The sequence below is a fragment of the Mastomys coucha genome, unplaced genomic scaffold (assembly GCF_008632895.1).
Source record: "Mastomys coucha isolate ucsf_1 unplaced genomic scaffold, UCSF_Mcou_1 pScaffold23, whole genome shotgun sequence".
NCBI lineage: Eukaryota > Metazoa > Chordata > Mammalia > Rodentia > Muridae > Mastomys > Mastomys coucha.
This window is the reverse complement of record NW_022196906.1, coordinates 98,715,354-98,728,978: the sequence shown is the minus strand read 5'-3', so window position 1 is coordinate 98,728,978 and position 13,625 is coordinate 98,715,354. Positions and strand designations below refer to the sequence as shown.

The 13,625-nt window shown below is 43.1% G+C and overlaps 1 protein-coding gene across 1 annotated transcript in view; it reads right to left on the bottom strand.

Moving 5' to 3' along the window:
- Positions 1–13,625, bottom strand: part of Cpne4 (copine 4) — a 466,654-nt gene that overhangs the window by 4,779 nt on the left and 448,250 nt on the right. The window contains exons 12-15 of the mRNA XM_031344408.1: positions 13,051–13,105; positions 11,768–11,819; positions 9,360–9,493; positions 4,209–4,445 (exon numbers count right to left, since the gene is read on the bottom strand). Of these exons, the coding sequence (XP_031200268.1) occupies positions 4,209–4,445; positions 9,360–9,493; positions 11,768–11,819; positions 13,051–13,105 (478 nt within the window). The remainder of the gene's footprint in view (positions 1–4,208; positions 4,446–9,359; positions 9,494–11,767; positions 11,820–13,050; positions 13,106–13,625) is intronic.

The window sequence follows — 13,625 nt, the reverse complement described above, 5'->3', positions numbered from 1 at the left end:
CAATGCCTAGCTCAAATTGGAAGGCATTGGCCGGGGGTGTCAGTGCAGGAGTGTAGGACCTGTGAACTGCGGGCCATAGCAGCTATGTGTAGCTGCATGTAGCTGAGGACGGGGATGAAGGCAATCCAACTAAAGTAATAAACTTCAAATCATGAGGGCTTCCTTTGCAGTTTTTGGAATTCCATTCCCTGGTTCTCAGACATAAACTCTGTAGATCACCATATCATGCTGCAACATCAGAATGTTGGACACAGAGCTAGAGAGATGGTTCAGGCAACAATGTGCTTGCCAGGCAAGCATAGGGACCTGAATTTGGATCCCTAGCACTTGTGTAAACAGTGAGGCATGTATTATTCCTGCACACTTGTAATTGCAATGTTGTGCTGTGGTGTGGTGGGTGGGGAGGGAGACATGCAGATCGTTGGGGCTCAGTGGTGAGTGAGCTTGGGTTTAGTCAGATACTCTTTCTCAAAAATTAAGGTGGAAAGTGATAGAGGAAGACTCCTAATGTAAATGCTTGGCCTCCATAGACACATGCAGAGCTACCTACACACACATGCACATATGTACACATACATACATATACCACACACATGCACATGTGTACACATGCATACATACACACATGTACACATACATATATTCATCACATTCTACACACACATGTATATATACACACATACACACGCTGAGAATAACTGTAGGTTATTATCCACCCATGGGCTACTTAGCATATGGATTTTTTGGCAGAAAATTCTCTAAAGCCTGGATTATGCTTTCTTATCTCACTGGGGTTCCAGTGGATTCTGAGCGGGGGAACCTGAGTGTGTGAAGTCCTGAGTCAATGTGCATGGTTGACGTGGGTGTGGCCATGTAAATAACCCCCATGCTCAGCTCCATGGGATTGGCAAGCCTTCCCCAGGGCTCAGAGGGATGCCAAAGCCTTCCTCAGGTATGAGTGAAGATGCTGATAGTGTGTACAGAAAATACTCACCATAGCTCCCAACACCATGTTTACAGCCAAAGTCTGCCTCCCTCAGAGGCTGCTCCTACATCAATTAGCTAAGCCTGTCTTCTAAGTTCAGCTGCTCACAGGGGTGCTGCAGTTTCCACCAGAGAGCCAAGTACGACCCACAACAACTTCTTTGTGTGTCTGTGTGTCTGTCTTTTCCGTTGCTGCCCATGTCTTTGGAAGCCATGCTGGATGAGGAACCAGTGTGTGTGTGGTATAACCTTATATAGTAAATACTTCGTGAATTTGAGGCTTAGAGGTGTTTTAATAGAGGTTACCACCTTTCATGGTTCGATGGCATTGCTCTCGTGTGTGTGTGTGTGTGTGTATGTGTGTGTGTATATGTGTATGTATGCATGTGTGTGGTGTGTGTGTATGTGTGTGTGTATGTGTGTTTGTGTGTGTGTATGCATGTGTGTGGTGTGTGTATGTGTATGTATACATGTGTGTGGTATATGTGTATGTGTGGTGTGTGTGTGTATGTGTGTGGTGTGTGTGTGGTGTATGTGTATGTGTTGTGGTGTGTGTGTGTATGTGTGTGGTATGTGTATATATGTGTGTATGTGTGGTGTGTGTATGTATGTATGTGTGTGTGTATGTGTGTGTATGTGTGTATGTATGCATGTGTGTGGTGTGTGTGTATGTGTGTGTATGTGTGTTTGTTTGTGTGTATGTATGCATGTGTGTGGTGTGTGTATGTGTATGTATACATGTGTGTGGTATGTGTGGTGTGTGTGTATGTGTGTGGTGTGTGTGTGGTGTATGTGTATGTGTGTGGTGTGTGTGTGTATGTGTGTGGTATGTGTATGTGTGTGTATGTGTGGTGTGTGTATGTATGTGTGTGGTGTGTGTATGTGTGTGTGTGTATGTATGCATGTGTGTGGTGTGTGTGTATGTGTGTGTGTATGTGTGGTGTGTGTGTGTGTGGTGTGTGTGTGTGTGGTGTGTGTGTGTGTGTGTATGTGTGTGTGTATGTGTGTGTGTATGTGTGGTGTGTGTGTATGTGTGTGTGTATGTGTGGTGTGTGTGTGTGTGTGTTTGTTTGTGTATGTGTGTGTGTGTGTGTGTGTGTGTATGCATTGGGGAGTATGATAGCTAGTTTTAAATGTTGCCTTGGTGGTGATGCATCTCCTTTTATTTGGCCTGGCAGATAGAAGACTAGTAACTCTGAGAACAGCCTTCCCTCTCCCCCAGGGGTGTTAGGAAGCAGAATGTCATGTAACACAGCTGCAGCAGATTGAGCCAGCCCCAGCATTCCCTTCCATGCTATCAATGCTAGGCCTTTCTGATGCCATACTATGCTGTCTGTAGCAGACAACTTGAAACCTTGGATGAGCCTCAGATACCTTTCTTTAGAAACCCTCTCCATGGGAAAGTGGAAGATGGGATGCTGGGCAGTGATTCTTCCCTATAGCACTGACCTCAGGTCTCATGGCGAGATCAGCTTCCCCTGCCACTTGAAAATGCCCTCTACACTCAGCTCTGCAGCAGGGGATTGATTTCCTGCTTGCTCAATGATTTTAATTACACCAAAGCCCTCTTTAAAAAGAGAATAGTGATCATGTGGCAGGATGGTGAGGAAGAGATTTGGGGAGCCCTGGAGTATACAGTCCCTTTCCTTGGAGGTTGCACAGGTCATAGAAGCTAGGATTCAGCTGAGGCTGTTTGGCTGATGGTAGATCTGAATGACACTGCAAAGCCTGTCACAGAAAGACAGAGATGCAGGCAGCCATCCTGGAGAGCACATACAGAAAATAGGACAACAGAGAATAGCTCTGTTGCTGAGATTGCTGCTACTACTGTGGCTTGGGTCCAGGGCGAGCCCAAATTGGATTTGATGTGCTTGGACAGAGTTGATAAGTTGGCTGTAAAGAATGTTGGAAATTCATTTGAGCGAGAGTCTTCAGAGCAGAATGGCTTCTCCAACTAAGCATCTAGTGGAGAGAGCCTACATTGGATTACATGGTGCTGTGGAGAAGCCTGCATTGGACTGCATGGTACCATGCCTCCCTCTCTTGAACCTCAATAGCAATGGGGCCCCACCTAGAAGGGGCTGCTGTAGAAGCTAACAGGGCTGTTTCCAGAAGGGACACATGCATTTGTATATTCATGGTAACCTGTACTGAGGAGACACAACACAGGACACTGAAGACTAGCCTAGTTCCTCCTGCTAGGAGCTCATGTTTAGACACCCCTACCTACCCACAAGGGTGGCAGCAGCAGAAGAGAATCCAGGGCTTTCGTGGAGAGCAAGGGCTAGAGATATTCTCTGTCGTTCGATGATGCTTACAAGGGCCTGCAAGCTAAAGGATACAGGAGCCTCTCTATGCCTACCTACTGTACTTTAATGCCCTCCTAGCCATATTCTGGGCATCTCTGAAAGGGCCTTGTATAAACCCAAGAAGTCTTAATGTTGGCTATCACAACTTATTTTGGGATGGGGTTTGTGGAAATTTCAATCTACTTCTGACTCTATGGACTTAGTAATTATCCCCAAATTGGAAGTGCGGGTAGAATGTAGAACCTTCTCAGCATCACACTAGAGAGTTACCTCCAGCCAATGGGGAAGCACGACTCTGTGTCTGTGTTTACTATGGATAGTGACTCATGACTGTACAAATCAATAGAATACAGGTGACTTTTGTTCAGCAGCCTGCTCTGATGACCTTATTCCAGCATTTTCTCCCATCACTGACCACACCAAACTACTTTCATATTCATTCGTACTAGCTCAATCATCTTGCTCCTGAGTGAGCAGAGTAAATTGCCAATGCCATTTACTATACTGAGATGGCTCAGGTGTCTATCATTTTGCTCATAACTTTTGCCAAGCAGAGATAATCTTGTGCTGGCAGGGCCAGGCTGAATTTCAGCTCATCTTTGCTCCGTTCCCAGGGATCCTAGAGTAATCAATAAGCTGCCCAGCTGTTTACGACACCCCTGAAGGAACAAAAATCCTAGAGTTCATGAGCAAAGGCAAGCATTTTTAAAATCTTGGTAACCATATTTACCATGACTATATTTGTAACTCAATATATGCTTTCTTCCCCAAATAGTTATGATTTGTATATCCTTCCTGTAGGATTTATTCAGCCTTCATAGGGGCTGCCGGTGCTGCTTTGAGAACAACAGGTCACAACTAACATTGATGGACATGTGGGAGATGTGAGGATGCCCCCATGAAGTCTATGCATACATGTTTGAAGTTCCGGAAGGGCACAAACTGGACGATGTCTCGAAGGACAGGCTCTCCTTTGGGTGACCTTAGAATTCCGTCATCACCGTCCAGCATCTGCATGTCACTGAAGTCGGCATTCCCCACTCCCACGATGATGACTGACATAGGGAGGTGGGAGGCATGGACGATGGCCTCCCGAGTGTCAGCCATGTCTGTGATGACACCGTCTGTCAGGATCAGCAGGATGAAGTATTGCTGGAGTCAGGAGTCAGATGACAGGTGGGAGAAAAAAAATGACAGTACAGAATCAGTTAGCTGTCTCTATCTAGGTGGTCTCCTTGCAGAGCGACCGTAGCAGCAGGGACAATGGGCATTCTTGTCTATTTCTTCAACTTCTTATTAAGAAAATTCCAGTGCAAAACCAAAATAGCCTGGACACCTCTGTGGGGTCATTATTGGGTTTCAGCAAGCAATTATCAACATGTGGTCAACCTTGCTTTATTTATTGGCCTTACCGACCTACTTTGTATTATTTTGAGGCATATTCTGTATATCACAGCATTTCCATATGCAATATGCACAAAGATGAAAATTTTACTAATAAGACAATATCCTACATGTGAAACTAAAATGTATAACCCACTGAACAAAGCCATAGGGTATTTGTGCTTTGCTGTATATGAAGCTTCTCCATGTGATTTCAATTTCTGCCTTAAACTAAAACCTATGCTCTCAAGAATCATTCTCTAGTCACTCAGATCCCACAATACAGGCTGTTTTCCACAAAAGGTCTCCAAAGTAGATCCCAAGTAGATACCCTCCACGAATCCCAAAAGTTCTGGCTCCTTTAACGCTTCTTGTTTATGTTTATCTACCGATTTGGTTACTATCCCAAATGGGCTGTTAGCCCTGGCTCAGGACGACTTGACTGTTGTATCTCTACTCCTAGACCATCAATGCCCATCCTTTTCCAGTTCTGCTAATCCTTACCTCAGCTTCATGCTAGCTCACAGCCTCACCAAAGCTGGCCATCATCACTAGTACGCTTAGGACATGGAGTCTTCCAGCGTCTACCTTCTAGACGATCCTTCCAGCCTATTTGTCTGCCTTCTTGTCTTCCCATCGACTTTAGAGAGACCTCAAGACCCATGTTGTCTCTGCATCTTTTTGTGTTCTCAGCTCTGTTCTATCTGATCTGGGCTTCATGTCAACAACAGACACATGTTAAGCCTAGGTAGGGTACCCTAAAGCCTTAAGGTCATGATGAATGGAGCCACAATCATTGTAGCTTAATTATGATAATAATAATCTTACTGACTACTACACAGCTCAAGCTAGGTAGGAAGCAGGAGACTGTGAGTCAGGACTACTGGAGTCCAAGCTTTGTTCGGTGATGCCTGAGCATCCTTTTAGGCCTAGGTCTCAGATTCTTTATTTCCTAAAAGCTGAGAGGGACAACAAGACCATTATATTGTCTCCTTCAGCTTGAAGACCTTTGAAAGTCTAGAGTTGTGCTGTCCTGTGTAATAGTTAGTAACCTCAGGAAAATATTGGGCATTTCAAATGTGGCCAGAGTAAAAGAGGAGTTGAAGTTTAAATAAAAAAAAATAGACTCATTTCAGTTATTGAACATTTTAAAAGGAAATTTAGAACAAACCAAACTAATGTATGATATTTTCATCTATCAACTTATAATATCTAAATAAAAATCAAATGTTTATCATAACTTAGCACCCAAACTGAGATTCCATTAAATGTAAAATACACAAACATTTTAAAGTCTTAGTACAAAAATCCCCAAAATATCTCACTCATAATTTTATACAAATCCGATGCTAATATGCCAGTATGTTGGCTAGTTGGGCTTTTATTATTAGTAAAGGGTATTAAAATGGGTCTCTTTGTTTCTTCTTACTTTGTAAATCTGGTTACCTCAGAATTTAAAATTGTATCTAGGACTTTTACTGTATTCCCTTTGGATTATGATGGTAGAAATCCCTGCTAGGAGATGACTGGTTAAGGGTCATTATGATTGTTCTCTTAGCATGGGTGTGGAAAATGTCCTGGCTCTTGGTTTTCAGCCTTCCTGTTCCCTCTCCGTGTGGGGAGGCTGCCACAGGACTGAGATAGGGATCAGAGTAAAGACTCTTACACCTGCCAGTGCAGGAAGAGCCATTGCAACTGAGAGCAGATGTAGTCCATGATGAGCACACTGTGCTAGCTCCACTGTGACATGGGATGAAAGAGGTTTAGGGAGATTAAACACAGGCCAAACCCAAGAGGACTTTCCACACAGTCCCAGAAATATGCTTGATCATCGTAGGAAGTAAGTGTGGGAGCCTAAGACACTCTGGGCAGAGGTAGTAGTGCTCTGATGGAGCCCCTGTCAGACACGGGAAGTCCTGGGTTTGGTCCTCAGCACTACAAAGACTAGGACATGTGTAAGAATGAACATAAGCATGCTAACTCACATACAAAGACTAGGACATGGGTAAGAATGAACATAAGCATGCTAACTCACATACAAAGACTAGGATATGTGTAAGAATGAACATAAACATGCTAACTCATATACAAAGACTAGGACATGGGTAAGAATGAACATAAGCATGCTAACTAACATGCAAAGACTAGGACATGTGTAAGAATGAACATAAGCATGCTAACTCACATACAAAGACTAGGACATGGGTAAGAATGAACATAAGCATGCTAACTCACATACAAATACTAGGACATGGGTAAGAATGAACATAAGCATGCTAACTAACATGCAAAGACTAGGATATGTGTAAGAATGAACATAAGCATGCTAACTCACATACAAAGACTAGGACATGTGTAAGGATGAACATAAGCATGCTAACTCACATACAAAGACTAGGACATGGGTAAGGATGAACATAAGCATGATAACTCACATACAAAGACTAGGACATGGGTAAGGATGAACATAAGCATGCTAACTCACATACAAAGACTAGGATATGTGTAAGAATGAACATAAACATGCTAACTCACAGCAACAACCAAACTTAAGAACTCTTTGGAGTCAAGAAAGTGTGAATGTTTCTAGAATCTGTTTCTTCCAGGTTTAATGTACTAATCTTAATAAGTTACAGACTACTGTCTCGAGCTGGATGGAAATTTCCAAATAAAGCAGTAATAACAGCTCATTCCAAAGTCAGCTCAGGAAAATACTTGTGTGTGATCAGGTCTATGGAGGCATTTTTACCCCTAGGAGAATTCTATTCTATAATATCAAAGAGAAAAATCCTATTGCAAGATCCTCTGACACAGCTTGTCTAAGGGGCTTAAGTTCACGTCCCTTACTAGTGATAACAAGAGACCCTAGCTCACAGTGTCCAACGATGGGAGAAACTGCCAGAGAAAAGGTAAATTCCCCATGTCGCCAGAAAGTCTTACTTATCTGCAACTTTGTTTATAGTTGTTTTATTACATGTGGTTCTGCCTTTTGACTATTGCAGTCTCTTCAAGAGCAGACTCAACCTGTCCTGGAGTTGTTAGTGATGGCCGTCAGGTTGGCTTGTACTAGCACAAAATCCACACCTGTGTCTTTCCTATTGTCCCTTTACTTATGTAGGCCCAAATTAAGCTTCAGTAAATTCCAAAGATATCTCAGATACTCTTGTGAACAAAGAAAATGAGACAGGCTTTCTCAGTTTCCCCTTGCCTGGTTTTGTAAAGAATGTGGTTTTAATTTCATTTTTAAAAATCTATTTTAGCTACTTAATCTATTTCATGATGGCCTTGAGCAGACTATATAGCTGAGTGTGAGCATACATTTCTAATTCTCCTGCTTTCACTTCCTGAATGTTGATATTATGCATGTTCACCACCATACCTACATTATGTGGTACGAGAGATTAAGTCCAGGGTTTTGTGTATGCTAGGTAAGCACTCTGCCCACTGAGTTACACTGCCAACCCCTTAGTTATGTTTCCAAAAGATCAGTCTGGTTTCTGCATGAAGCATGATACACTTCATGAGGAAAGATGAAGTACAGAGTCTACTTAGAATTTGCTTTGGTGTAAGTAGAAACAGTTGCTGGCCCTGAACAAACAGGGGCCATGAAGGCATTAGGGTGGCAACACATGGGATATAGTTTGAAGATAGACTAGCATCATAACTTGCTGATCCATTGGATGGGCAATGGGTGTTTAGAGAATTTCAAGATGGCAGCCAGCCACTCTTACTTCCTAGTTAATGTCTTTGTGTATTCTTTTCTTACTCTGAGTTGGACTAGTCCGTTCTATCAGCAGGCTATCATGAGATGATGGAGTGAGTCTTTCGTGGTGAGTTATGAGACACAGTTACTCCTTTGTCTTCTCTTGGATCACGTGGGTGGGGCCAGCAGCTATGCCATGGGAAGCTTTCTTTAGTAGTTCTCCCGAGCAATGAGGAAATGAGGTCTCTGACTAGAAACCACCAACCACATGGCAGGTATTTCCTAAGCCATCTATTAGCAGATCATTCAGCTTCAGGCCACTCTTCTAAGGACCTCATCCCTGGCCAGTATCTGGGTGAAACTTTGGGAGACCTAAGCCCAGGCCACACGGCCTGAGTCTCTGATCCACAGAGATAATGAGTGTTTATTGTGGTTTTAAATTGGCTAAGGTGGTGTGCCATTCAACAAGAAGAAATTAAGAGAAAAGACACAACGTAAATCAAGGAACTCAGATTCCATCAGGGCTAGAGCCTGAGCAGCTAGTTGCATGATGGTAGTGTAGAGACCAGGAAGACCAGGGGTTGAGCATGACACAATGCAGTGAATGTAGTAGATTCCACTATTGTAGGTCTGTGTTCAGGCAAAGAGGCGACATTTGTGTCCACCCTAAGCTTCACATCCCAGCAGATGTAGGTTTAATTAACTCCACCTTTCCTCAAATGAAGAGACTGAACATAGAGAAGTTAAGCCATTTTGGAAAACTAGATTTGATTGTCACACTAAAATAGGCATTATGACCAATAGTCAAAAGAGCCAGGGTGGGAAGGCGAGAATGGGTGGGTGAGTACTCTCATAGAGGCAGGGGGAGGGCAAATGGGGTAGGGGGTTCCTGGAGGGGAAATCCAGAAAGGGGATTAAAGAACATATCCAATAAAAGAAAAAAAAAAAGAGGCAGGGTGAACCCCTGTCCCTCTCCTTACCGATGCCTCCTTGGTGTTGGTCTCCTCTGAGGCTGACTTGGCAACCTTCTGAATGATAGGAGCGATGTTGGTAGGACCATAAAGCTGGAGCTTGGGAAGACAGCTCTGATAGGCTTCCACGACTCCTTGAATTCCTAATATGAGATTTGAAAAATCGACAGTTCCATGGTCCTTTCAAATATATTTGTATACACACAAAAGCAACACAACACATTAACTTTCTCCAGATAGTCTTTATTCATACCACAAGTAGGCTCTCAAGACAAAAGGAAATACTGGGTCAGCATTTCCTGCCTCTCCTCCCCACACTGAAATCAAATGGCAATGTGTTGTCAAAAGCAACTGTTTCCACAAACTTCACCCCATAGAAGCTTTTATTAGCTCACTATGGTTTAAGGAGGCAGAAGCTGCTCCCATTTTATGTGCGAAGAGCAGAAGTTAAGGGAAAGTGCCCCAGGTTCCAGAGAAAGTGAGTTGCAGACTCAGCGTATAAATACAGGTGTTTGAGCTGAAAGAACCACTAAGCCAGTTGGCTTTAGTGGTCTGTTTGTTTGGTTATTAGGTTGTTGATTTTAGAGTAAACCCTGCTGCTTGTAACTGTCACAGGCACCTGTGACCCTCTCTCCAGATATCACACCCAGTAAGAGCAAGGATCATTCATTTCGGTATCCCCCACAGAAGAGTTTGTGGCAGTGCCGAGCCTTGAACATGAATGTGAACACAGCCTGCAAGCTCAGAGGCTGGGTGTTATGAGATGACGGATGTCAATTGCTCATTTAAGGAAGGGTGTTGACTATGAGGTCACATGAGCTCAGGGAACAGAGAAGCCTGGGGTTCTCCTGGGGGAGGTAGTTCTTCCTGCCCTGTTACAGTTTGGCTCCACAGAAGGCCATTACAAATAAATTGCCATTATAAGTCCATTTGATTCACATGGATGCTGGTGTTGCCCGTGCTGCTTCTGCTTCCCCCTGCATTAGCTCCTCCTTCTATCCTTCTGGGAACCAAAGCAGCGCACTGCTCTTGATTTTGACCATAGGGAGTCACAGGAGTCACTGTTGAAATTGCTCTCCATAGCCATCACATACTGCAAATCAGCCCGTGAACAATTTGATGAGCAGCTTCTCTTGTGTTCTGCCTTATATGGGTTTCTAACCTTATTGGAAACACCCCACCCACCTAGACCAGCCTGAAACACAGATGCCTGACATTCCAAAGGAAGACACTAAATTATTTTATGACATGGAAGAGAAGCAAAGTGAAGCTGTTTTTTTTTTTTTTTTTTTTTTTTTTTTGGTGGGGGAGGGATGTGAAGGGGGCACACAAACTTTTGCCTAAGAGAGGAAAGTCTGATTTTCTTTTCAAAACTATGGGGGAATTGAATTCTGAGAATGTGAGATGGTAAACACGAGGGTATGTACCTCAGTCTCCTTTGGTGGGAAACCACCTTACTGTCTTTGACAGAGTCTTTCCCTGACCTGGAAGCTCAGGGTTTCAGCTAGACTGAGGATATCAGGAGAATAAAGGAGCCTAAAGTCAGAATCAACTGGGCTTGAGTGATGGGGGTCAAAATACTAGGGTAGCATAGATCTTGACTTTGAGGGCACTGTATTCAAAGATACTGATGGCCTAGTCTTAGTAAATGCCAAGTTCATGAAAGAAACTGCAGAATGTTCTGCACCCTTCACTCTATCTCAACTAACTATGATGTAGCTCACTTCTCCCTCAATAAGAAGCAGGAGAGGAGTGTGGACAGCTACACCCTATAAAAGTCAATATCACAGCCACAAAGGCTCTCAGTTCAGTTGGTTCCTTCTTCAAAGCAGATGAGATCATCGTTATCATTGTTCTCCAGGCATCATTATTTCATGAGATCAAGTTCAGGAATTTCTAGCCAGGAGAAAACAAAGTAAAATGGTCTAGACTGAGATGTTGAGGTATTTGTTCGAAGTCAGCATTGTTAATGTGCTGGAAGTGTCAAGTGATTTCCATGTTGCCCCACTCCTCTCCTTAAACCTGCACAGAGAGGAAACTGTGGAAAATCCAGGTAAAAAGCAGAGAAACAGAGGAGGGATGTCTCATCTTGGTCCATCCTGGGCCGTTCTCCCATTCAAAAAAAAAAAAAATTGACTTTGTTTTGGCCAGAGGAATCTATGATCTTGCTGAAAGCTCACTTTTTCCTAGCCTGTGTCTCTTCCAGGGTGCATGGGCCTACTTTATAAAACTGAGAAACTTTAATGTGTTTCCCAGTTCCCTGTGGAGCAGAGTGGCTCATTTGGGTGTTCAGGGCTGATTTCTGTGCTTTGACACAAACAACCCATCTGTTGCACTCGCAGAGAGAAACTGGAACTGGAAGAGTGCACAGTGTCACAGGCTCAGAGACACTGGCTTCCTTTTGAGTTACGGCTTACCTGCACACTCCGGGTTGTCTTCATTAAAGTTGATTGCAAAGTCATGAGAGACCTAGACACCGATGAAAGTTTTAAAAGACGAAGAAAGGAGAATTACAACTTGAATCCATTAAAGGAGGCACTGGGGATTTAGGGTTTGCAAACAAAGTGCGTTACATTCCTTATGTGGGTACCATTTTAAGCCATGATACAATCAATCTGAGATGGAGGGTGAATTCTCAGCTCCCTGTGGAGCTGAGGTGACAGGACAATTTTCCTAGGATCAGATAAATGCTCACAGGAGGGGGAAAATAAAACATAATGAAAAAGAAAGAAAAGAAAAGGAAAGAAAAAAAAGAAAAGGTTTCAGAAAAAGTCACCTTAAATGGTTTCTAGATTCAACTGGATACAGACTGAAGGGCTAAAGTGAACGGGTGCTTATTTGTACCACCAATTAAAAAAGAAATAAGAACTCAACTCAAGCTGCCTGATAGGCACGGTGCTGCTGATAGAGGTACTAGCTAAGCTGTTGACATTTAAGAATCGTTCTGATATACAGAATTACAGTGCATGGGGATCTTCATGTACACACAGGTGAAATAGAGTGCCTTCTACTTCTGAAAAATAAGTGAATAAAGTCATATACCCTGTAATCTTCCACCACAAACTTCCCTGCCTGGCCGTGCCTAAGCTTAAGGTTAGATGACACGCACTATGCTATTTTCTTTCCCCTAAAATCTGATAAAAGAAATGGGATATGCTGGCATCTGGACACTTTTATTAAATCACTTGGAATTTCATGGAAAATTCCATTTCAAAGGCTATTTCTGATTGTTGGGTCTCCTGGGTGCTAAAAAAGTAGGTCACCTCATTAAGAGACAGACACCTCCTTTCTTAGTGGGAGGTCACAGGTGAAGCAGCTGGTGTGTGCCCACCGTCCCTTTATCCTCTGCAGATTCCAGACAAGTGAGCTGACCTCCGGCTGCCCTGCTTGCTTTATTTACCTCAAGTTTTTCTTTAGCTTGTAAGATCTTCTTTGTCTATCCAAGCTATATACTAAACACACTGGCACTGACAATCTCTAGGGAGATCTGCATAGATATTGTTTGAGTTCCTAGCATTAAACGTTTTGGGAGGTGTTTTCTTCATTTCTTATCATATTGATAGTGAGTTAAACCAAGAGATCCTGTAGCTGGGCCTTTGAACAACATATCCAGAACTCTCTGCACTCGGGGCTAGACATCCATCGTTACAGAGAGAGCAAGGATGTGTACAGTTACAAGACCCTTTGTCTACTCACTCACCGTGTATTCCGGGGGTATCCTGGCACCAAACCCAAAAGCCGGGAACATTTTGTCACTGGAATTAAATAAAAAAAAAGAAGCTGCTTCATTTATTCATTTAAGAGGGAAGAGAACAGGAGCCTGTGTAACCTCACCAGGGCATGTCGCCAAGCTGAGTGCTGAGTCATGCAATAGCGTGGATAATCATAATCAAGAAACAATCGTTAATGTTCATTACTCATTAATATACAGCCTCTTCCCTTAAGGTTTTTACTAAGCTTGATAGCCAAGAATAAACGGACTCTCTCGGATTTACACAGATCCCAACCCATCCTCTAACCCCCACCCCTAATTCTGATTTTCTGTTTTCTTGAAATAGTGATGAGGAATTTGGCAACTCCAGTCATTGATTGAATTAGGATATTCCATCTACATAATTTTTTAAAAACTAAAGAAAGATCTTAGCCTTTCTTCCTTCCTTCCTTCCCTCCCTCCCTCTCTCCCTCCTTCCTTCCTTCCTTTCTTTCTTTCCTTCTTTCTTTGTTCCTTTCTTTCTTTCCTTCTTTCTTTGTTCCTTTCTTTCTTTCCTTCTTTCT